Genomic DNA, 22,063 nt, shown 5'->3' with positions numbered 1-22,063 from the left:
TGTCCTAGCCATATTTATATATTTTGAAAATCAAATGGACTCTAAAATATTTTTTTTTACCGATTTAGGCTACTATTGGACCCAGCGCTAAGGCTGTTTTCCTGCAATAGAGTGAATCCTGACCACAATCATCTGCAGCTTCAGTACATATTATCAGCGCAGCAAGCGCAACTGCGGATGCAGATAAGAGCAGCTCCAGTGTGTGGAGAGCAGAAACGAAACATCGAACAGTGGTGTCAGAACTCAAAATCTACCTTCAAACGGTTGGAAATAAGCACATTTAAGCTTAATTTAATCTATAAATAATTCATAAGAAAAACTGATAAAATGTCTACGAAGTAAAATCGAGATATGTACAAAAGCATAACATATGACTAGATTTATTATACTCAAAATTAGGAATCACAGGAAATAAAGTACGAGTTATATAGTTTTTACGTACTGGTTTTGTGTTATGAAGATTGCTGAAGATGCTGGTTACACTGTGTTAACGACACGATCGATCCTGCTGATGACGTACCAAATTTGTTGACAATGACAACGGGCAGCGCCCATACGACTAGGAAGACGAGCCGTGGTGAAAAACTTGAGCAATCGCGTGGAGCGCTTCCCAAAAATCTTATTCACTCTCTTCTGGTGCAAGATTTTAAAAGCGAGAGTTTCGGAGGCCTGCTCTCCCGTTCGCCTGTGCACGCTGATGTCGTGGTGGAATAGACTATAACGGCAGTACAATCGAGAGAGAAAGAGGCAAAATCTTAATTCTTATATAGACTCATGTAACGAGAGTATTCCTAATTTTAGAGATACTCTCAATTAGCAATCTATATTATACATGTACCAATAAGGTGATATTATTTATAGATATAGTAGGAGAAAATCTCCCATTAACAATATGATACTAATAGAAAGTGAATCTCAACATGGATAATCTCTCTATAATATAACATTTGAAACACAACAGAATAAAATAATAGTTCCGCACATGTCCGTTGTTGCTCCATGACTTCCGGAGACGGTGCACGGCGGCCGCCGGAGGTGCCGCACGGCACCAGGACCAGCTCCCACCTCCACTCCGGTGGTAGATCTAGAAGCCCCTCACCTGGCGCTGTCGGTAGCAGGCGGCAGTGCGGCGCGAAGGAGCAGTTATAATCTGACATAACTATAAACTGTTGATGTAAATCCTTTTCTCTCTGTGTTTTTTTTCTGGGCACTGATCGAAGTGGTAATTTCCTGCTCTTGGGAGGAAAACATGTTTTTTTTTTTTCTTTAACATTGCTTAATAAGTCAAGATAACAGATCTAGAACCAAACCACTTCTTATCACAAACATCAATGGCAAATCATCCGTCGATCGCAACGCTCAATGCAAGGCAATAGTATCAGTGTCTGTCTTCCGGTCTTCCCTAGTCCTTCTCCTTCAGTGGCACGCGGCCGTCGTTGCCAGCGAGCATCCCGTACTTGTCCTTGCGCGTGATGCTGGTGCACTCGGACCCGAGCTGCGTGGCCAGGACCTTCTGGACGCAGTTGGCCACCTCGATCGGCGACCTCCCGCCGCCGCAGGTCAGCTCCCTCGGCAGCTGGTTCAGGAACGTGATCTCGTACGTCGGCCGCGGGTTCATGAAGAAGAAGCAGGGGTCCATGAGCTTGTACCCGCGCGCCGTGGACCCGTGGAACATGCTCTCCTTGGTGTTGATAGCCACGGGCACGATGCGGTCGGTGAGCTCAGCGAATAGCGCGCTGAACCGCAGCAGGAACGGCTCGCGGCAGGTGGTGCCCTCGGGGCAGATGACGAGGTCGCCCTCCTCGAGCAGCCGCCGGATGAGGGCGGCGTCCCTGTCGCGCTCCCGGGACAGCGCGACGGCCCTGATCGGCGAGATGAGCTCCGAGAACCTGGAGACGTTGTACGTGACGCAGCTCACCTTGCGGCCCAGCGCGACGGCGACCTCGACCGGGTCGAGCACGGTGCGGTGGTTGCACACGAAGAGGACGCTCGGGCGGCCCTTTTTGGGCGGCGGCGGCGGCGGGTGGCCGCGCACCACAAGCCTGATGCCCATGAGCTTGTGGGTGTAGAAGACGACGCGCTCCGGCAGGAGCAGGTTGAGGACGCGCAGCAGCGCGAGCGCCAAGCCAAGCGGCATCCACAGGAAGGTGAGCAGCGTGTTGATCGCCGTCGGGCGCCGGACGAGGCGGCCGTCGTGGAGGATGACGCGGCTCTGCAGCTGGTCCCTGGGCACCGCACGGTACTTCTTTGGTGTTACGATGTACGCTTCCTGCATGCACACGCCACGATGGCCAGTATGCGGTACGCTTCGATGGATCAGTAGCAGCTTGATCGGATTAGAGGAGGAGGAACTGCCAATTTCAAAACAATACAACGGACAACATTGCATAGTCACTACTTTAGTACTATCTTTATCTTTATATATATACCATGTTTTATCTTTATATATACATTAATGATTAGAGGCTCCTCCAGAAGTTTCACGGTAATCCTTAGATGACATATGCGGAGCAAAAAGAAAAATCCTACAACGATCTAAAAAGCAAAACATGACCTTTAATTTTGTGGATCCTAATTATACATAAAAAAAACTACGCGTTTGATAATCCTTAAAGGGAACATGTGATCAATCTATCTTCTCTTTACATGTACTAGTCTAACGTTGCCACATGGATGGAAAGGGTTTGCATCGAATACGTGGTTGAATCAAACCGGGAAAGAATAATCCTAAAGTCTAGGGCCAATATTAGAAACATATAAAATACACCCTACCATCAAGAGTCCGTACGTGAGATTAATGATCAAGCTCGGTAGCGAACAGGTCGATCACCACCCATCACCTTTTTTTCTGCCATGCAATTGATGTTTAAAGAACAAACATGGCTAATTTGTTATTAGACATGCAATGCCATGCACGGTTGGACCTTCATTGGATGTTTGTAACTGGTTGCACTACTATAGAACCTCTCATCGTTCTCAGTTAAAAACTATTTTACTATTGGTTTTTAAATCAGTAGTGATAAAATATTAGTGATAGTTTATAATTATCATTGTCGGTTCCAGAACTGGCAATGATAATACGTATTAATACCGAACAAGTGATTATATATTGTAACATATTACTGTTGATTTTAGGAACCAACCCACAATGATTTTTTTTTATCATTATCAGTTTATGACACCAATTGACAGTGCTTCATCACTGCCGGTTCTAAGAACTAACCGGTAGTGATAACAAAAATATCACTACCGGTCCATAACATCAACCGATAGTGTTGTATCAGTGTCAGTTCATAACATAAACCACCAGTGATAGTAGGTATCACTATCGATTCTTAACAACACAGTGATTGATTTACTGTTGGAGTTTGTAAACCGACAATGATATCTTATCATTGCTAATTATTTTTGAACCGATAATTAAAAAAGACATAAATAAAAAGGCACGAATAACTTATTCTATAGTAGTATGGTACGCATACGTGTCGGACTCTCCATGATACACACGACTCAATCCTTCCAATTCTCCGTACAGCATGCAAAATCTAATACTCCAATTCAACTGCAACACTTAATTATGCCTGGAGAGTCCGCTTCAACCATGATGTTTAAAGCACATGCATGCAAATTAAGTCCGATTTAGCACCAAGATATACTATGCAAGATCGACACAACGGAATTGGTAGCTATCGTTTGCATGATTATTTTTGGGAAATATTTGAATTGTGTACTGTCAATGCACTTGAAGATACATGCTCAGGGAAGCGTCTTCGTCATCTCCGGCGAGCCGCCAGATTAGTTTTCGTGGGCATGGGGCTCCCGGGCTTAGAGGAAGGCTTGGAAGGAGGTGGAGGTAGTGGGGCGCGCGGCGAGGAAGTGGTTGTGCCAGTAGAGCTGCAGGATCAAAGGCGGGTGGTGATCGGTAAAGGCGACATGGTCATAACGAGAGCAGGAGACTAGGAGGCGGTGGGCTACGACTGTGGATCCACCAAAGCATAAAAGATGACACATGCTAACCAAAGGTTCTTCTAGGATCCCCAAGGTAATCGTTAGATGACACACGCTAAGAGAAGAAAAATCCTAGAAAATCTAACAACAAAGCAAAACATCTGACCTTTAATTTTGTTGGCCCGCAGGATCAAAGGTGGGGTAGTGGTCAGTAAAGGTGGCAGGGCCATCGAGAAAATGAGACATTAGGAGGCGGTGAGCTAGGATGATGGATCACTATGTTATTATTTGCCGGTTCAAAATTGATATCACTATCGGTTTTTAAACTGACAGTGAATAAGTGGCAATAATAATCTTTAATTATTACTGTCAGTTTTAGAACCGGCAATGATTATACATATTATTGCCGATTCGTAACACGAACTGACAGTGATACAAGCTATCAATGTTTGTTCTTGTTCTTATCTCGCTCAATTTGTACGCTTATATCACTACTGATTTGAACTACGAATTGATAGTAATACTTAATCCAGGAAAAAAAAAAGCACTAATAGTGATATATAAATGAGATTAGAATTATTAATTACCATACTAATAGAGTTCATATTATACTAATTACATCAAGAGTTGCTGTCATGCATACGACAACGCAAAACCCTAAACTGCTCGAAAAACCCTAACACACGCGTCGACTACCCGCAGCCGAGATGATACTTGACCCACGAATGCTGGTCGTCTTCGTCATCATCATCGCCGCCGCTGTCCTCGTCATGGGCGTTGTCATTGTCAGCGGCGGTGGCGGCGGCGCCATCTTTGAGGTCCTCATCTTCCTCTTCCTCCTCCTCCTCCTCCTCCTCGCTCGTACAAGCCTTCTTGTCCTTCGACTCATTGATGAAGAGATCCCACACCTTGTTGTCTGACGAGGGGGTCCCCAAAAAATGTCAAAGTCCAAGGAGGTCAGGGGAGCCTCGTCCGATGACCCGGCCGTGGGGCCTCCTCCTCCCCGGACAAGGTCGCGACCTCATAGGTGTGGGAGGCGTCCAGACGGTGGAGGCGGTAGCGGATCCATGGATTGCGTGAAGGTGGAGGCGGCTGGCAGTGCGAGAGAGAGAGAGAGAGAGAGAGAGAGAGAGAGCAACGACATTTAAAGTTATTGGGAAGTTGAGTAGTCGCACACGTGAAGGCAAACGAATTTTTAAGTATTAATGCTGGTTTGTAAACATAACCGGCAATGATAGCCATTATCACTGTCGGTTATAAAAGACACACATTTTAATGAGCTAATATCAAACGAACCGGCAATGATAATTTGGATATCACTGCTGGTTAGTAACAAGAACCGTAGTGATAATCATTGTCACTACCGGTTCTTGTTGGCTCATTTTTTATGTGCGGCTGAAGCTTCCGAAACGATAGTGAAAAAAGGGCGCGGATGACCTTTATGTGGTAGTGGATCCAACAGTGGGAACCACCGAAGATAAAGTAGGATGATGGCATGGGGAAGAAGGAGGCATAGGGAGGGCATCGACGCTAGGGAAAGCTAGCTAGCTCACTGGCGTCAAAGGGCCAAAGCGCATGGGGTGGGAAAGGGGAGGTTGGAGGCAGCCTCATCATGAGGTCATCGGTTTAAGATGAGCCGACAAGAACGACATGGGTATGACATGGGTTGGCAGATGAAGTTGGTTTGTTGGATTTCTATTGGATGGCCAGGAAAAACGAATGAGGTAGAAAAAATTATTCGCATGATATATAGATAGTCTCTTGAACATGCAGTGAACTTTTTCTTATTCATGTCCTTATATGATAACTGATAGCTAGCCAGTGCAAACACACGGTTTCATGAACTAGTTCAACTATTCAGCATGGCCAAGCTTATGGGACTGTTTGGTAGAGCTCTGGGAGCTAATTCCGCCTTAGAATCGGTGGGAGTGTTACTAAACGTCCTGCCGTAGAATCGATTTTGTGATAGAATCAGAAAGAATCATTCTCACGTTTTGTATTGTGAGGTGGGAGCCGAAAAATCTAGCTTCCACCGATTCCCGGCTGATTCTCCTCAATTTCAACACAATCTTCTCTCGGGAATCATTTCCACCACAAACATACTAAATAATTTTACAAACAAAATCACTTTTACCATAGAATCACTTTCACCATAAAATCAAGAGGTTAGAGAGCTCTATCAAACAAGCCCTATGTTCAGTGCACAATATAGGCGGCGTATGTTTTGTGAAAAAAAAAACAGGCTAACTCCATTAGTTATGGATATAGATGTATGTTGGAATCATCTAAGTTTGAATCCTCTTCAACATGAATTTGGACTGTTATCCACGACAATGTGTTTCAACAAAACAAACACGTTGTGTGGTTATCACGGTCATTGTGGCGCTCACTAGTCCACAAACATTTACAGATCAGGAGTAAGGATTTGCTATGCAGCATGCAGTACGACGGTCTTGGTCCCTGCTTATTTGTCACCTAATACAAGATCAGCACTAGTAGACACAGCATGCAGTCAGATCAGAACGTGAACCCGTGATGTCCAACTGAAACGAAGTTAGCCATTCTCTTCCAAGAACTCAGGACCAGTGCCAGCACAGCGACCCCGTGGTGAAGCAATGCAGCATTAATATGCCCCAAAATTAATCTCCAGATCTATCCTTCGATGATCTCTATCCAGACATTACAGGTTGTCCCGAGATCCATCCTTCGATGATCTGTATCCAGTGCCCTTGTAAGTGGTAACCTTGTCGGTGCAACTAAATTCAGTAGGATCTTCAGGCCCAAAAGTTGCAAAAGAGAAAACTGACTGACACAACTTGGGGGATAGTCAGAACTAAACTAGCATGGGGGACAATGCACGCCATCGGACACTGGGACTGACACAACTACGTCAACTACCAGATCATCTCGTTGGTTTATGCAATTATGCACACTTGCACACAACTAATTGCCGTACCGTCCATTCTCACATCAGACCTCCTTACTCACGGCCCAAATGTACGCAAATTCGCATAAAGCCATAAACGGTAACAGTGGAAATTCATAGTTGGTGTATGCCTGCCGGCTGCCGCTGCAACCTTGCAGATTTGAGATCTGGAGGTCGAGGCTAGGGACGCACAGTACTCCTACTTAACACCACATTAAATAACCGCACGGCCAATATCACATAATCCCATCTGCTGCGACCATAATGCATTAATGCACTGACCAACTTGGTACAATTTGAAGGCTAAACAGTAATACATAGCAGCATGCATGAAAAGTAGAACACAGATTAATGGAAGCACGCAGAGAAGGTTAAGCGATCTAAAGAACTGAAGAAGCTATACCTTGCAGATGGCCATGAAGTCGAAGTCGCTCTCTCGGTCCCCCATGCCCACGTCCGGCAGCGCGTCGCCGAACTCCCTCAGCACCGCCTGCCTCTTGTGCTCGCTGACCAGCACCCCGGGCTTGGCGACGAAGCCCGTAGCCTTCCCGGACACGCTCACCTCCAGCTCCGTCCCGATGATCTTGTCCGCGCCAAGGAACTCCCTCGCGAACGGCTCCACCATCACCCTCGGGCTCGCCGTGACGATGTACCTCCTCCCGAACGAGCCAAACACGCGCCACCCCTCCGGGTGGACGTCGCCGGCGTAGAACCTGGGGAGCACCGACCGGGCCACCGCTTCGATGTCACTCATCCTGAGGCCCGCCACGGCGATGTAGAGGAGCGTGCGCACGGCCAGGGTCTCGGAGAAGGAGACGTAGGTGAGGTATACGAAGGGCACAGACAGGAGGAGGGCCACGGCGCGGAGGAGGCTGCCGGCCTCGAGCGCGATGAGGAGGTAGTACGGGAACGCGCTGCGGGACAGGAGGAGTGTGCCGTCGAGGTCGGCTGCCACCGTCTGGTGCGACCGCCCCTCCGAGGCGCACTGCTCGATCGGCCTGAACCTTCGAGCCGCCATGCCTGTCGTGCCTCGTGCGTGAACAGGGATGGAATGGTGAACGCGCAAACCTGAGCGTGGCAGGGTACGAGTTATATGAGCGGTTTGTGCTTCGAATGCTGCAGACGTTAAGCGTCTCTGGGCCGTTAGGTCGTGTAACTCCACAGGCACGATCGAGATGAACGGCTTGAAAAAGTTTCTGACCCGAGATCAATCCAAGGTTACTTGATCTTACCAGTGTACTGAAACGTACGTCCGTGCATGTCTGCCAGATTTACTGTGGATATTTTGTTGTAGTGTTATTAACAGCCTTGGACTGAAATTTATAATAACGAATGATTGTGTGCAGGCCTTATATAGAGATCATAATAAAAACATTCATGTTTCTATTTTTTTTTTTTTGGGTGGTAGCGTTGGAGGTTTGACAGCAGACTGCTAAGCTGCCATGGGAAAAAATTGCCAGTTCATCAGATCCATTAATTTATTTGCCGCAAAAATATTTCCGAACATTCTTGCTCAATTCCGGAAGCCTGTCGTATTGATTTCAGTACGGAGTTCCTGTTATTGGTGGGAACCGTGAGATCCAATGGGCAATGGCCGTGTTCCTTTTGTTGGTTTTTTACCGGTTCACTCAACATTTTAGGTTTATCTGTTCCATTTTGGATCATGTATGATTACAGACATATATGGTCACTCGATGAAAATGTAAAAAAACTTCACTTATATGCATTGGAGAAAACAAAACTTTTCAACTGAAGACTGATGAGGGATACGACAAAAATGCTATTTTCAGAATTAGTGTTGCAAATAAGGTGCATGTTTTGTATTTTCTGGTTATAGATAGACCCAAAACTTTAAAAAATAAACTAAAGATTTACACCCACATAATTAAGTTAGAATAAAAAAATTAAATGATGACTCAGAACTACTCATTAAGTATCCACTTATATATCTCTAGTAGCGAATAATGAGTCACTCAGAATGATGATAGGCCATGCCAGTAGTATTTTACATATCTTGTGTGCATCATGGACAGACGTATGATTGAAGTGCGCTGTCACATTAAATTTTATAGAAATTCAAAACGTAGGATTTCTATCCCAAGCTGTTTGGATGTATTATAGGAAAAACATTGGAACTTTTTTTTTTCGCAGAAGCGTTTATTGGAAGAGAGATAAACACATTATGTATTGGACTTCTCAAAGGAATTCTAAACATGAGATTAGAGCTCATGTTAAGAATGCTCCAAAAAAGAAAGAATGAATCAAATTTTCTATTCAATCCTCCATAGGAAAAATTCCTATAAGAATCTAATCCTAAAACTCCTTCACAATTCCTCCATTCCGAAGGACACCTAAAGTTGGGAACAAATCTAAGGCCGGTTGGCAGATTAAAATCAGAATGGACATGGTCTAGGCGGCACTTAATCAGTGCCAGTTCGAGCTGTTAATTTGAGAGATCTGTGACGAACTCCTTTTGTCTACTGATGTTGTATCAATCACATGATCAGGCTCCTCAATCCGACCTTGCCACTGACCACCGCACTGGCGCTGATGAGATTGAGGTCCCTTTGGATAGATTTTTTTTTGGTTTTTTTTTTCAAAAAATCTAGAAGCTATTTAAAGGGTTAACTTTTTGTCTCAGTTTCTGTGATTTTTGGTTGGCTGAGGAACGGCTGCGATTGAAATGAATTAAAAGCTGAGAAATAGGATGAGATAAAATTTTTCTGATTTTTGGTGTGCTTCAAAACTAAAAGTTTATTATAAAAACTAATAACTAAAATTCAACAGTCACAATTACCTCCTCAGCTAACCAGAAGCTCTAAAGCCATAGTCTATTCAAACGGGGCCTAAGAGCACTGTAAATTGAGGATCACTTCTAGAGTTCCATAAATTAACAAGGGTATGTAATATTGTATATTACCTCCCAACATGGCAACATCTTCAATTGCATCTGTCTTAGGGTTTGTTTGTTTGGTCTCTGTTTTTGGATTTTTTTGAAAAGCTGTATTTTTTGTTTGTCTGAAAAGTTATCTTTGAAAATAGATTGTTGATTTCTACAATATATTTTTAGCTTATTACCATATAGCTTCTTAAAAAAATATCTATCAGCGAGCTTATCAGCTTTAGTTTATTTTTCTTAGAAACAGACTTCTGACTTCTTCAAAAACCACTTCTTCAGAATACCGTTTATTCTGACTTCTATCTTCTGTTTTCTAACAGCAACAGAAATAGAAACAAAAATAGAAACCAGAAATAAAAGGCCTTAGACTCCTAGTTCAGACCCAAAATCGACGGCGACGCAGAGGAGTCATCGTGAGTTGTGGAAGGAGATGAGGCAGAGACGGCGCGGTTACCGCACAAGAAATCGGCGGGGCGCGCAGGCGGAGAGAAAGCGCAGTGGTCTCTCACGGGATTCTTCGGGCTTTTCGGCGTTGGGGTGGGGCGCTTCGTGGGCTAGGTTGTGCGGCGTGGCCACGGCGTTGGGCTTTCGGGGTTCGCGGATTTGGAGCCATATTGACTGCCGAGTAGAGTTCGTGAAGTGGTGTCCAGCCGAAGAGTTTCTCATCCTGTGCGCTTCTGGGCTCAATACCGTGCTCATTTATCACCACCGTATAGGTCTGTCGTGTGAGTTTGACCATAGATTGGGTTTCTCAAACTCGGCTGACCGTGTGTCTGTCGCTTTACGTATGTGGCCGGTTTGATCTTTTGCAGGACGAAATCCCAAACTCTTTCTCAGACCGCGCATGCAGCTACCGCACAGTGCAAACATGCATCATGCACAGCTCGTCACGGAAGGTTCTGATCGATATGACGTTACCTTCTGCTGCCTCGGCCTCTGACCAAAACAGCGCCGCACACTGACGGCGACGGCATCGTGACAACGAGAGCCGCCGCTTTTCGCGCAAACCGCCATATGAGCGAGCGACCGATCCATCTCACCGCGAGAGCGATGCGCCGGCCGGCCGGAGGAAGGATAGCAGCGAGATGTGTATGGGTATGGTGACTATTGCCCGCGTATGCGTATGCGTTGCGTTTGCGTGCGTGCGCGCGCGGGAGGCGAGAGGCCGCGGCACGAACGGTAAACTGCGTGCGCGGGGTCCGGGAGGATAAGGCGCGCGGTAGGGGTTGGGTCAGCTTTAACAAATTCGTCGGTTACCGCCGATCCTGCCGCTCCGGTTCAATAATATAAACCGGTTGATTATTAAATTTAAATTAAAAAATAAAATATAAAAGTCTAAAAAATTAAAGACAATTCTAAGAATTTCTATGAAAAAAGATTTTTAAAAAAATATTGTTTGCATCATATTCTCTAAGAGGAAGTTTGAGAAATAAAGAAAAAAACTTGAAGCGTGCAGTTCATTTATTAACTCATGTTAAGGAAAAGCTTATCATGCAAATACATATTTTTTTGGTAGGGTGTATCCTGAGAGGATATTTAAAATTGGTTTCACTTTGATTAGAGTTTTACTAATTTCTCCATGATTTTTACTAAGTTCAGAAGCATGAAATTAATATGTTAAGAAATAATACTATAATTAATTTTCGCATATCTACCATTATTTTTCCTGCATAAAGTATAGTATAAGTAAACTAATAAAAGTGACTTCACTAATTTTGGAGGTGTGATGGGTTGGTTATAAATTAATCTAGTTACAACATATTTGTATATAATCCTGCATGTTATAACAACTATTTTATGAGTTCACGTGTTTTAAAAAAATATAGGATCATGTAAGAAGACTAACAAAGGTTTCATGATTTTTGGATTAGCAAAAAGTAAACTATATATTAGCAAATACATTTTATCATAGAAAATATTCAATTTTTTTATGAGTATAAATATTTTTATCTTGTAGATCCTGTTACAAGGAAACCAACAAAATTTGTTTCACTTGATTTGAAGCTCATTAGTTATTAATTTTACAAGGTTAAAACTTTTTTTGGTTTTTTTAACATCACTTAAATTTGAGAAAATCACTCGATAAATCGCTAAAACCAAACGGTTACCGACAATACGAGAAATTTGGAAAATACGCTCGATAAATCAGCGAAACCGCTCGGTAACCTATGCAAACCGAGCGGTTATCGTTCAGTCGATTCGGTCCGAATTCTTGCCGAATTTCAAATTTGTCCAGTGAATTTTGAGTAAATTCTCGCCAAATTTCAAGCGGTTATCATGATAACCGCGATTTTTATTACCCATGGATCTCAATTTCGTGCTCCAAACGATTTTGTAAACCTTAGATTGGGTGCTAGGAGGAGAAACAGGGAATAATCGATGATGGATGCACCGAGAGGACAGCTGCTAGCGAGACACTGCTGCGTCCGGTGGTCGATCGGTGGACGAGGGTGTTGTCGGGTCGCCAGCGCCGAACATGGTCCTGGGGAGAATCGAGAGACGATGCCACATGAACTCTCTACCTAGTACTTCCGGCGGAAGGCGGCACTTCTGTTTATTATAGAGTGCCGATTTTCAGCTGAGCAGATTACACGGGCTGCAATTTACTGCCAGTAGCTTACACACTGCACACTACAACTTTGCGTTCGATCCACGTGATTTTTAAAGAGAATGCTCATCCGCTCCTGTATCTGCAAGCTAATGAACGGTGGCTCTCATTAAAAAAGGATAAATTCCTTATTTGTTTTACCTATTCCCTTATTTACTACTTATTCTTTTAATGATATATTGGTCCAGTGATAATTAAGAAAATATGTAAAGTTTTTAGTGGCAAATAAGAAATTGAAAGCATAAACTAATGAACGGTGGCAGCCTGGCAGGTCGGAGCTTCGGTGAGACTGAGGGAAAAATATCTCCAACAGTTGGTGGCTCTGTGCGGATTTCCGGATTTGGATCTTTAAGTGCAGCTCCGCAGTATGCAGTTTAGCCAGGACCAGGTGGGACTCTTCACGTACCCTCTATACTGTAAAATGTGTTTGCACCCTGTATATGGTCATCCTCAGCCTAGTCCAATTTTCCACATCTGGAAAAAAGAAAAACGAGACAGGAGAACCGAAGAGGATCGATGCATATAACATCTGGTCCGCGATAAATGACAGTTTTACCCTTTACCCAATCATTCTCTTACTCCCCATTCCTAGTAATTCATATGGCCTCCGGGAAAAACAGGGGGAGACCGTACTCCAGCAGCTTGCTGGTGCGCGTAAAAGAGCTGCTAGTGTTACAAGATTTTAATTTCGTTTTATAATTTTTACATTCATCGAGAAAAAGATCGAAATTTTTGAAATTTTGGTTATTTTGTACTATGCTATGTAGGTCACATATGTCACTGAAAAAAATCTAGAAATTAGATATTTCATTTCCTTTTAAAATTACTAAAATTTGTGAAAAATCATCGAAATTTAATCTCGGAGTGTTACCATAACATGAATTATGGTTGTGGGCTTAAGGCATGGATATAGCTATATTTACTGTTGGGAAAAAGTTCAGGCAAATAAAGCAGTCTATGTAAAGGCTTAATGACCTTCTTGTAATCTTTGTACCCTACTAAAGATTAGAGAGAGAGGTTTATCTCTCCTCTACCGCCTATATAAAGGACCCAAAGAGTCAAGAGCTCGGGTTGGCTGATTCATCCCAGATCCACACTCCTCTATTTGCTTGAAACGATCCTATTCAGTTATTGTTCATGGAGTAAAGTTCAAACAGTTGACGTCGTCTATGGGGATCCAGTTCCAAAGAGAGTGAGTGGGCTTTCGCAGGCTTTGCATTGCGCACGTGGGCCTTCGGACCAGACGGGCTTCGCCACCACAAGTGGGCCTTCATCGGGCTTCGCCACCACAAGTGGGCCTTCGTCGGGCTTCACCCTCGCGCTTGGGCCTTCGAACCAGACATACTGCGTGTGGGCCTTCGGACTAGGTCTTCGACATAGATAGGCCTTTGGACCAGGCGGGCTTCACACCGTGCACGGGCCTTCAGATCAGACCGGCTTCGCCCACTACACGCATGGGCCTTCAGACCAGGCCTTCAGCACAGGCGGGCTTTGCACCGTGCTTGGGCCTTGGGACCAGAGGAGCTTCGATTGGTGAAAGGAGGAGTTCCGCTGGTGAGCCAATCCTGCCTTCGAAGAGCAGCCTTCGGCAGGCAAAAGCCCTACCGAGCTTTGGCTGGCAAAGGACCCAACCCATGAGATAACCCCACAAGCCCATCCCACCATCTATTTTGTGCTAAATATGCAAAAAAAAAGTTATGCCCCGTTGGGATCTGAAAGGATCGATGACGTTCTAAGATAGGGGTGAATTAGGACACTTAAAATTAATCGGCTTCAAAAATTTCACAAGATAAACTCATATTAATTTCTATCTAAATGTACTCTAGGTCTATCTAGTGTATCTACTCTACTATTCAAAAGGTTTGCAACCTACTCTAGGAAGGTAAATTGTAAGTATATAAATGCGGAAAGGTAAATAAGTTAGAAAGAGCAAACTCATCCCAATAGATTTTATGTTGTGGTATCGATGACATGAATGTTATTTTTAGTCCACGTTGGAGCTCCATCAAAAATATGCTCTCGATCGCCAAGACTCTTCTGGTCATGACTCTTGAGCCACTAAGCCACCAAAGACTAGGCCTCAAGCTAGATGAGCCACCAAGCCACCAAGGCAAGGTCTCATCACTAGTCTCTCTTCTGGTTATTTGTCGTCGTCTTCACTTCGGAGCTTGAGTCACCAAGACAAGAGTCTTTGTGTTCTCATACAATCTTCTTGTCACCACTCTACACAAAGTCGGAAGGTCAACAAGTTTTAGCCACCAAGACCCAAGGTGTCGACGAGTCATCATGACTCTAAGGTATCAACGTACCTATAGGTACACGTTAGGATCACTCCTTGTTCCACTCTCTAGGTAGCAACACCTAGCAACAACTTTCTCTAAGCCTATTAGTACTAATCACTCTATAATCTTATGCTTAATTACTTTAGATGATCACTTTAAGTACTTTGGTAGTTTAGATATCTTTACTATTGTATAGGAGCTTCCACTGGACAACCACACCTTTAAATGACTGAGTGAGAATGTATTTATAGTCTCAACCCTATGAACTAGCCATTGCTCTAATGGCTCAACTTTACTATATACATCGGATGATCCGGTGTAAATAGTATTATACTCATCGGACCATCCAGCGTGTACATCATTCAAAAACTAGTTGTTGGATCTCCACTCAAACCCACTATGAACAGCAGATGTTCCGACGTGTTCACCATCTTCATCACCAAACCGTCCGGCGTGTACACTTGAGCTAAACCGCACCACTTATCTCTGTGCAAAAAGTACTCCGGTGTTACCTTGCTTCGGTCACGATGACTTTGCTTCGGCCATGAAGACTTTGCCTCCGTCGACTCCGACTACATCGACCAGAGGAGCTTCGGCCGCGATGACTTCTCTCACGCCGACTTCGACTACGTCACCCATGTTGTATCCTTCACCACTCACAAACACCTGTGAAGAGGGGCTATGGAAGGTACCCAAGTTAAAATCTCATCCTGGGTCCCAAGAGTTTGGCCAGCGCATATGAGTAGAAACGCGAGAACATCATTAACTCCAGTGAGCCATGACAGCAGCCTTCGACCTCTGCTTCGTCAGGTACGATTGAAGCCGCACCAATCGAAGCCTCGGCATCAGCCTTCGCCAAAACCCTCTTCGTCGAGCAGGACAAAGATGTACCTTCGACTTCGGCTATGGAGGAAGAAGTACTATTGCCGAGAACCAAGGCCCGTAGCCTTCATGATGTAAAGAAAGACCTACGTGATGTACGTGATCGTTTCTTCATGCCCTTTTTTTCACTGGATTTTTGGAATAGAGTTTTTAGCGAGGCGTATGTGGCAACAATGAGTCTGGGTCTTTCACCGTTGTAGTTGTTTGCTCTGCTGTCTCATTAGAGCTTTTACAGCTGAGGAGCTACTGTTAAAGGGAAACGTAGACTTACAAAGTAGCCCATTTTAGACCTAATGATCTCCTTAATATTTATACCCTACTAAAAACTAAGTGAAATTTACCTTTCCTCTCCGGCCTATATAAATAACCTAAAAGGTCAAAAGCCTAGCTGACTAATTCCTCATAGATCCACACTGCTCTCTTTGCTTGGAACGAACCTTTGGCTATTGTTCGCGGAGCCCCCTGAATATGAACGGTGGTCCTCATTCCTCAAAGGGTTTTCATGGTGCACGCAACACCGCGAAATCTATGACGACATTGCTACGGTTTTTGTTGAGATATATTTTTTATATTGAGGAATCAATAGTTGATAAGGTATCACCTCACCTAAGCTTTTGGATTCTACCTTCTAAAAAAGTAAACACGATTAATTCGATTGATGGGCACTGAAGTAGAGCGACGGTCGTCGGTCCATTCTATTTTCACTGCCGGGACTCCGGGGAAAGTACAAAAGCATAGGTCCTGCGTGAAGAAACAGAAAACTCTGCACTTGAAGATTAATCGGAGGATTTAGGTGGATGATATGTAACGGTAAGAGTTGTGGGGTGAAGAACAACTTCCTTTCGAGGAAAATGGAACTAACTATATGTGAAACTTACAGCTGGTTATTAGACCAAAGGCTTTTGACTCCTTTTTTATTGAAAACAAAATAACTTACAGCTAATTATGCTGGATATTCCACTTGGTGTCCAAATCAACGAAAAGAAAGCCTGTAAACTATTAAGCGAAAAGGGCTAACCGACCAGCTCAGTAGCTTGGGTTAAAGTTCTAGAACCGGTTTAGGCGCCAACTCTCCTCTAACGAATGGCAAATCCCCAACCAATTCAAAATGAACGAGTGAAATAGGTTCGTTACCACCCAAATTGATTTTCCTTCTTGGTTGCGCACCTATCAAATCGCAACCAGAAATTCCATTTGCATCTCTTAGTGGTGTGTGTAGTTTGTAATTATAAACTAAGGTAGGGACTAAAGTGCTAAATATAGCAAGAATAGAAAGTAACAGAAGGGTCGAGAATATATCCATCCAGAATTTTCCCCACACGTTGTGTTCGTGGCTTCTCTTCTTCTTAATCCACCTAAATCCTTCGATTAATCTTCAAGTGCTGCCAACAATTCTTCACTTATGTGAAATGGTGGGAAGAGTAGCTTTGATTTCATGGATGGCACCTTAAACTTTCCCAAAACGGACATCCTTGGTGGCTGCGACAATAATTTACTTGTGCTGACCACAAGGGCGCTATGAGAACGATCCGAGTCTGTTAAACTATGCTCAAGGGATTTTATCAAGGGTGAAAATTTTGTCACGAAGGATTTTTGTTTTTTTTCAGCATTTCAATAATTTCTCTTCACGATTTTCATCCTTAGAATCATTCTGTTCAGAATAGAATTTTCTCATTTCATTTCGCGATTCCTAAAAAAATTGTTAAAATAGAAAATAAAAAAATAGAAAAAAAATAAAATAGAAAAAATATGATTAAAGATGATCTTACAACTCCAGCTCTAGTTAGAGAGCAAGATCAAATGCGATTTACTCCTCCCAGCAAATAGGACGCAGCTTGCACGGCTGCACCTACAGGCCCCGGCCCCGGCCGCAGCCCCAATGCACGCGAGCGACACGGCCCCCCTGCACCGTACAGCTAGCGCTAGCAGTTCACCAACCGGGACGCGCGCACAAATTCCACACGTTCCGCCCGTGGCCTCCCGGGGGCGAAGCGCCCAGGACCCATCCGGCGCGCCTGCCATTGCCTGCGTCACGCACCGTCCGATCCCCGAGAAACAGAGCTGGAGACCCGACGCGGCCTCGCTTGTCCGTGCCGACCCGTACAAAACCCAAGTTGGAGTCTTCCCTCTCGGCTCTCGCGGTCGCGGAGCCGTTCGTTCGCCCGCGATATTTTTTTCCTTGCCCTTTCCGTCTCGGCGCCTAGCGAAAAGACGTCGCGTCGCGTCAGTGTCACCAGCTTTGAGCGGGTGGGGTCGAGGGAGCCGTAGCTCTCGGAGGGTGCGATGCACGAGCTGGTAGCACCGCCGTTTAGCCACTTTTTATGGTTATATTAATTTTGTATATATATTTATGTTGCACACTACGATTTTTAAAATCCAAACTAATCGCCATTTGTACTGGTAAGAGTTTTCGTGTGGCTTTACAATACGGTTCACGAGCAGCGTGGGAGGCTGACCGGGACGCCCCTCCGGATCCTTGTTAAAGCGCCCCAACGCCCCCTCTCTTTTCCTTGCCTATATATATAGCCAGCCCCGCCTCGCCTCGCCTCACCTCCTCCTGCCTCCTGCGGCTGTGCGCTGCTATTTCCACACCTCCCCCAGTTCGGTGGTGGCCCAACCAAAGGCCAGCCGGGGCGCTCGTTAAGTGACAGGAAGGCCATGGGCTTCCAGGTCGCGGCCGTGCCGCCGTCGCTGTGCGCGCGTTCCTCTTCCGCCTCGTCGTCGGCCTCCACGTCCTCGCGGCCGCCGCCCGCCTTCCTCGGCGGCGGCTGCGCGGGGCTCGCGAGATCCCGGTCCCTGGTTAATTGGGGAGCCGGTGTAATGGTGCGGCGGCGCCCGGCCCTGCCACCGGCCAGGTGCGCGCTGAGCGCCAGCTTGGATGGCATGGGAAGCGGGGACGCGGAGTTCTTGAGGAGGATCGAGGAGCTAGCGGCAGCGGCTGGGGTGCAGCCGACGGGCACGACGGGGTGCGGGTGGCCCGCGAGCGTGGAGCAGAGCGCTAGCAGCGTCGGGCTGCCGCTGTCGCTGAGGATGCTGAAGCGGAAGAAGCGGCAGCGGCAGGTGGCGCGGCAGTCGCTGTGGGATGAGCGGTTGCTGGGCTCCGCCGGGGAGTCGGTGGGCCGCGCCTTCTCGTCGATGGTGCTCATCGTGCGGGAGCTGCAGAGCTTCGCGCTGCATCAGATGCGCGACGCGCTGCTCTGCGACGACCTGCAGGGCGTCCTGGCGCGCGTCCAGGGCGAGATGCACGCCTCCTTCGTCTGGCTCTTCCAGCACATCTTCGCCGGCACCCCGGCCCTCATGGTCTCGCTCATGCTGCTCCTCGCCAACTTCACCGTCCACTCGATGGGCAACAGCGTCGCCGCCGCCGCAGCCACCATCCGGCCTCCTCCGCCCGCTGTAGCAGCAGTCGCGGTGATCGATACTCAGCACGCCGAGCCTTCCCGCCCTCGGTTCGACGCGGCTTCAGTGCAGACGTTCTCCGTCGGCCGGACGGCCTCGGTTGGCGGGAACAGCGGCGGTGGCGGCAAGGCGCGGCCCGTCGCGGGCGCGACCGGCGACGGCCGGTCGGAGGAGTCCCTCTATCGGCTAAGCCGCGGGGAGCCGCAGCAGCCATCAACGCCTGCTGGGGCGGGCATAGGGGAGGCCATCCCCGACGCTACCGACGCGGACGAGCAGGCCATTTGGGGAATGATGGTCGCGGAGGCTTCGAGAATGCAGGCCAGCGCGCGCGCTGAGGAACTGAGCGACCCGGACGTGCTGGGAAGCCTCGTCGCGCCGGTTGAGGCGGACCTGGAGACAGAGGACCACGCCGAGCACGCGAGCACGCAGCAGAGGTACGAACAGGCCGTCTCCGAGGACCCGAACAACTCGCTCATCCTCGCCAACTTCGCGCAGTTCCTCTACCTCGTGCGGAAAGATCATGACCGGTAGGTTCCCACGGCGACGCCCATCACCTGTTCGACGGATTGACAACCGCGGTTACGGATAGTAACTCTTGTTTCATTGCAGGGCGGAGCACTACTTCGAGAGGGCGGTGCGCGCGGAGCCACCAGACGCGGAGGCGCTGAACCGGTACGCGACCTTCCTGTGGAAGGCGCGGAACGACCTCGTGGCCGCGGAGGACACCTACCAGGAGGCCATCACGGCCGACCCCGGCAACTCGCACCACGCCGCCGCCTACGCACACTTCCTCTGGAACACCGGAGGTGAGGACACATGCTACCCACTCGATTGACGCTCGCACCGGCACCTCAATGGTCGCGGATCAGCACGAACCGGCCAAAAGAACAAAACAATACATATTGAAAAAGGCAAGATGAAGTTCTTGCAGCATGCGCGGGGGCGGCCACGCGGCCAGACGCCTAGACCACGACACCTCCATGGGCCGGGCGGAGTGGAGCTGACACATGATATCTTCCCTTTACTTAGTCTGACGAGAAGTGTGCTTGCGTGGCGTGGGCAGTGGAGTGAGTAATGATCCAGGGGGACATGAAGGTGGTGCTTCTTCTCCCGTCCGGGAATTGGGCAATTGGAGCTTTTGCCCGGGAACTGTGAGGACGGGCATCTCGGATCCTGGTGAGCTTGTCGGGGCCAACCGGCGGCCGGGTGGCATGGACGGCTGTAGAATTGCAGTAGCACAGTGGCATGGAGGGCGACGAGGTGGCATGGATCATGGATGGATGTTCTGCTGAGTAATGTATATCAACTCGCATCCTGTAATTATGTAGATGTGAGAAAAGGAATAAAACTAGTAAGTGATTAAGAAGATCATGGTAATCCCGGTGCAATCTACCTCGGATCTAGCGTGTTTCTACCACCAATGCTCCTTGGGGCTGAGATCGGCGATTTCAAGTTCGTCCCAGCTCAAGTTGTGTACTCTTTGTTTCGGAGTTCGGGAACGGTACTCAAGTGAGAATGTCTTCTGGACACGACTCGCGATTTTTGTGGCTAGTTTCACGTTCAGTACTAACGATTAGTGAGATTTGGCTATTGACTATCAAGCCATGCTTCTCTCAGTTGTAGAAGTTCCTTTTTTCAACCAACGAAACCGGAGTTCTCTACCGAAACAGAGAAGAACATAACTTAGAGGGAAGTTGTTTGATAGGGCTTTAGCTCTAAATTTTTAGGACTAGAATTATAGATAAATCAAGAGTCTTTGATTTAAACATTTTGTTTTTATTTTAAACTGAAAATAAATATTTAAATTATTTTATTTTATTTTATAAATTCTAAATTTATATCGATCTCGAAATTAGAGGTATGTCAAACGAGATTTTAGAATGGGCACTACGGTCTACGGTTTCACCAAGCAGACTGCAGACACAAACACGAGTACCTGCGCACAGGTATTCAGCACGAGCAGAGCAGGACCGCTGGGCTAGACCAGTAGCTAAAGCTACGTCTACATTACGGAGTCGGCGTAAGAAAAGGTTTTTCGCTTTCTCCCGTGCAAGTTGTGGCCCGTCCATTCCATGTGCTTGAGCCAGTGCTTTCTACCGGAAATGGCACCCCATTCCAAATGGTACGCACGAAAGTCCTCACATGGGAGTCGTAATTTCAGACCAAAGTCACCAGCAGCCCTGGACCTGTAGTCCTTGCAGTGTTGCAGGCTTGTGGATTTGCAGGTCCCTTAGCCGTTAAAGCGATGGCATCGTCCACCACAGTTTCTGATGATCATACCACCATAGCTTCTTCAAAAGATATTACCAGATTTTTCACGGGCGCTGCATGCCACAGCCGGCGCACAGGACCGGCCCTTTTTTGACTGTACACTTGAGAAGCCCAGCGTTGACACGAAACCTACCCATCGCACTCGTCCACTGACCTGCTCACTGGCCGATATTCTTCTCCCAGCTTCGGATCACGGAAAAGAGTCCAAAATGGAACGTGTGCGACCATGGCCTTCCTCGCGACATGCATTGTGTTGTGTGAGTGTGATAGGTTATCCTGTCAGGCGCCATGGCCCTTCTAATGCACCAAGAGGGAGTGCCCAAACCCGGCATGGGGGCGAGACAGCGGTGTACGTAATGTTGAGGCAGCTGGTGTACGTGATGCAACCTACACAGGAGGCCATGCACGCCGGGCTGGCCCTAGAGGGGGCCCACGGGACGGCTGCCTGGCCCTCAAAACCAAGAGGTCTGGAAGGACAATAATGTTGTTTAAATATTTTTACAAAACTACATTCCTTTTTAATAGTCGGTCTAAATTTATAACGAAAATAAAATTAATGGTACTAGGCTTAAATAAGTATACAATCACTCTAAGGTTATCCTGTCAGGCGCCATGGCCCTTCTAATGCACCAAGAGGGAGTGCCCAAACCCGACATGGGGGCGAGACAGCGGTGTACGTAATGTTGAGGCAGCCGGTGTACGTGATGCGACCTACACAGGAGGCCATGCACGCCGGGCTGGCCCTAGAGAGGGCCCACGGGACGGCTGCCTGGCCCTCAAAACCAAGAGGTCTGGAAGGACAATAATGTTGTTTAAACATTTTTACAAAACTACATTCCTTTTTAATA

The 22,063-nt window shown here is 46.7% G+C and overlaps 2 protein-coding genes across 4 annotated transcripts; one reads left to right on the top strand and one right to left on the bottom strand.

The window, feature by feature from the left end:
- Window positions 1–1,208: 1,208 nt before the first annotated feature.
- Window positions 1,209–7,923, bottom strand: LOC133929818 (glycerol-3-phosphate 2-O-acyltransferase 6-like). Its single transcript, XM_062376584.1, has 2 exons — window positions 7,278–7,923; window positions 1,209–2,269 (listed from the first exon to the last, which is right to left on the bottom strand). Exons 1-2 carry the CDS (start codon window positions 7,890–7,892, stop codon window positions 1,403–1,405), a joined length of 1,482 nt encoding a protein of 493 aa, XP_062232568.1. The 5' UTR covers window positions 7,893–7,923; the 3' UTR covers window positions 1,209–1,402.
- Window positions 7,924–18,079: 10,156 nt separating this feature from the next.
- On the top strand, window positions 18,080–20,310 carry LOC133928983 (uncharacterized). 3 transcript variants are annotated; one of them, XM_062375542.1, is made up of 4 exons: window positions 18,080–19,220; window positions 19,263–19,471; window positions 19,554–19,750; window positions 19,867–20,310. In XM_062375542.1, exons 1-4 carry the CDS (start codon window positions 18,204–18,206, stop codon window positions 19,908–19,910), a joined length of 1,467 nt encoding a protein of 488 aa, XP_062231526.1. In that variant the 5' UTR covers window positions 18,080–18,203; the 3' UTR covers window positions 19,911–20,310. The 3 variants fall into 3 exon arrangements, with proteins under 3 accessions (XP_062231526.1, XP_062231525.1, XP_062231524.1); XM_062375541.1 differs by having other exon boundaries at window positions 18,082–19,471; window positions 20,008–20,310; XM_062375540.1 differs by having other exon boundaries at window positions 18,082–19,471.
- The last annotated feature ends 1,753 nt before the right edge of the window (window positions 20,311–22,063 follow it).

Source organism: Phragmites australis, chromosome 9 (assembly GCF_958298935.1).
Source record: "Phragmites australis chromosome 9, lpPhrAust1.1, whole genome shotgun sequence".
NCBI classification, from domain to species: Eukaryota; Viridiplantae; Streptophyta; class Magnoliopsida; order Poales; family Poaceae; genus Phragmites; species Phragmites australis.
Note: the sequence above shows the minus strand (reverse complement) of the source record. Positions and strands in the feature narration are given on the sequence as shown.